Source organism: Brassica oleracea, unplaced genomic scaffold (genome assembly GCF_000695525.1).
Source record: "Brassica oleracea var. oleracea cultivar TO1000 unplaced genomic scaffold, BOL UnpScaffold02109, whole genome shotgun sequence".
NCBI lineage: Eukaryota > Viridiplantae > Streptophyta > Magnoliopsida > Brassicales > Brassicaceae > Brassica > Brassica oleracea.
The window spans coordinates 1-2,688 of NW_013618640.1; the positions used below are offsets into that span (position 1 = coordinate 1).

Sequence of the window (2,688 nt, forward strand, 5' to 3'; positions counted from 1 at the left end):
AAAAAAAAAAAAAAAAAAAACTTTTGAAAGAATGAAAGCAGGGCTAAACTTACCAGCAGGATTCCGATTCCATCCAACGGACGAAGAGCTTGTGCAATTCTACCTTTGCCGTAAATGCGCGTCGGAGGAGATCTCAGCTCCGGTCATCGCCGAAATCGATCTCTACAAGTTCAACCCCTGGGAGCTTCCTGGTAAAATCTAATTGATTTTCTAATCATTAATCGAGATTTTTCTCGAGATTCGTTTGCTAATCGGGAGATTTGTTTTTTTTGTTTTTTAATTTTATTACAGAGATGTCTCTGTACGGAGAGAAAGAGTGGTACTTCTTCTCACCACGAGACCGGAAATACCCAAACGGTTCGCGTCCTAACCGGGCGGCGGGAACCGGTTATTGGAAAGCCACCGGCGCTGATAAACCGATCGGTAAACCGAAGACGCTGGGTATTAAGAAAGCGCTCGTGTTCTACGCTGGGAAAGCTCCAAAAGGGATTAAGACCAATTGGATTATGCACGAGTATCGCCTCGCTAATGTTGATAGATCGGCTTCTGTTAACAAAAAGAACAACCTTCGAGTATGTTCTGTTCTGTCTTATCCTTTTTTTTTTCCTGTCTGAATGTAATAATAGTTTAGATTATTAATTATTTTTTTATTATTTTTATTTTTTTGTTGAACAGCTTGATGATTGGGTGTTATGTCGAATCTACAACAAGAAAGGGACCATGGAGAAGTACTACCCTGCCGATGAGAAACCGAGGACCATGACGGCTTCATCGCCTTTCGATGCGTCGGACTCGACTTACCCGACACTGCAAGAGGACGACTCGAGCAGCTCGGGGGGTCGCGTGGTGTCGCCGGATGCGCTGGAGGTTCAGAGCGAGCCTAAATGGGGAGAGCTCGAGAATGCTTTTGATGCTTCCATGTTCGATGGTGGCTCCATGGACTTGTTGCAGAGTGAAGATTTTGTGCCTCAGTTCTTGTACCAGCCTTCTTATGATTTCAACTCCTGGCAGGAGGATCCGCCGGAGCAGAAACCGTTCTTGAATTGGAGTTTTGCTCCACAGGGGTGAAAAGGGAAGAGAGTGAAAGGTTTTTTGGTCTGTATTGTGATGTGGTAGAGAGAAGTTCTCAACCATCTTTTGTTTCTTAGTAGTGAGAAAAAAAGATTGTAGTGTGTTGATAGTTTCTTAGCATTGTCTCGTTGGTAGGCAAATTCTTGTTATTTTATCAGAAATTTATATGAAAAATTATACATTCTTCAAGATACCAGTTGCACTAATGTAGATGAATATACAAACAGTGAAAAGAAAGGGATCATAGCTTACTCTAGAGCAATGATATTGTTGCATGCTTCGGTTTGACATTCCCAAAGTGTGTTTATATATGCTGCACTCTTCACTTCTACAGATGCTTCTTTCATCGTGTTAGATGTTCTGTGAAATTTCGCTTTTCCATGTATTGAGTTTAGTTCCCTTAGGTGTTAGTCTCCTTTACATGACTCTTCTTCCATCAGCACATCCTTAAGCTCATCTATAAAAAAGCAACTTCATGTGTTTCACTTCCTTTACTGTTTGCTTCAGTCCTACTTTCACTCCCACCTTTTTCAAAAGCCACTTTAGGTTCTATAGCAACCCTATATTTATTGATTTAACAGATTATTAGAGCCACTTTAGTTTCTTAGCATTGTCTCATTGGTAGGCAAATTCTCGTTAATTCATCAGAAATTTATATGAAAAAATTATACACATTCTTCAAGATATTGTTGCACTAATGTGGATATTCTAATATGATAACGTAACAGGGATGAATATACAAACAGTGAAAATAAAGGGATCATAGCTTAACACTAGAGCAATGATATTGCTGCATGCTTTGCTTTGCCATTCCCATAGTGTTTTATATGCTACACTCTTCAGTTCCACAGATGCTTCTTTCATCGTGTTAGATGCTCTGCGCAATTTCGCTTTTCCATGTACTGAGTTTAGTTCCCTTAGGTGTTCGTCTTCTTTACATGACACTTCCATGAGCACCATCATCTAGAAGAAATAACTCATGTGTTTCACCTTGTTCACTGTTTGCTTCAGTATCCTACTTCCACTCCCACCTTTTTCGAGAGCCAAATTAGGTTCTATAGCAACCCTATATTTTTATTGATTTAACAGATTCTCGGTTTTTAATAGTATACGCTAAAAGAGAAACATAATTGAAGACTATTTCTCTTTTTAGGTTAAAAGTCCACATAAGTTTTTCGAATATATCTGGTTTATATATGAAACATTTATTGATTTATGTATAAGCAAGTCCATGATAAACTTTTAACAAGTTACACAATTATAAAGTCGACTCTTCCTGTACTCTCCTTCACTGTTTGAAAACTTCATTTTATCACTTATGGTCCTTTTCCTTTGGGTGACTTCGAGTGAGGTGTAATCCTTTGCTTTTCAGGTTCTGAGATTTAAAATACCATACACACTTTTAATGTTAAAAATAATAACTTGGAAGCTATAAAACAATGTCCCAAAATTTGGAGCCAAGACGTGCAAATTCTTTTTTTTGAATTGAATGTTAAATTTATTCAAATCAAAAAGCCATTGTTTTACATCAAATGCAGCTTACTTTGAAAATGTAAAAGACAAAATTTTCTTTATGTCTATGCTATACTTCTTGTGGGAAACAAAAATCTCATTCCT

The 2,688-nt window shown here is 37.9% G+C and overlaps 1 protein-coding gene across 1 annotated transcript; it reads left to right on the forward strand.

The window, feature by feature from the left end:
* The first annotated feature begins 6 nt into the window (after positions 1–6).
* LOC106321595 (protein ATAF2-like) lies at positions 7–1,262 on the forward strand. Its single transcript, XM_013759841.1, has 3 exons — positions 7–191; positions 292–572; positions 676–1,262. The coding sequence occupies exons 1-3, from the start codon at positions 32–34 to the stop codon at positions 1,066–1,068; spliced, it is 834 nt and encodes a 277-aa protein (XP_013615295.1). The 5' UTR covers positions 7–31; the 3' UTR covers positions 1,069–1,262.
* Positions 1,263–2,688: the final 1,426 nt, after the last annotated feature.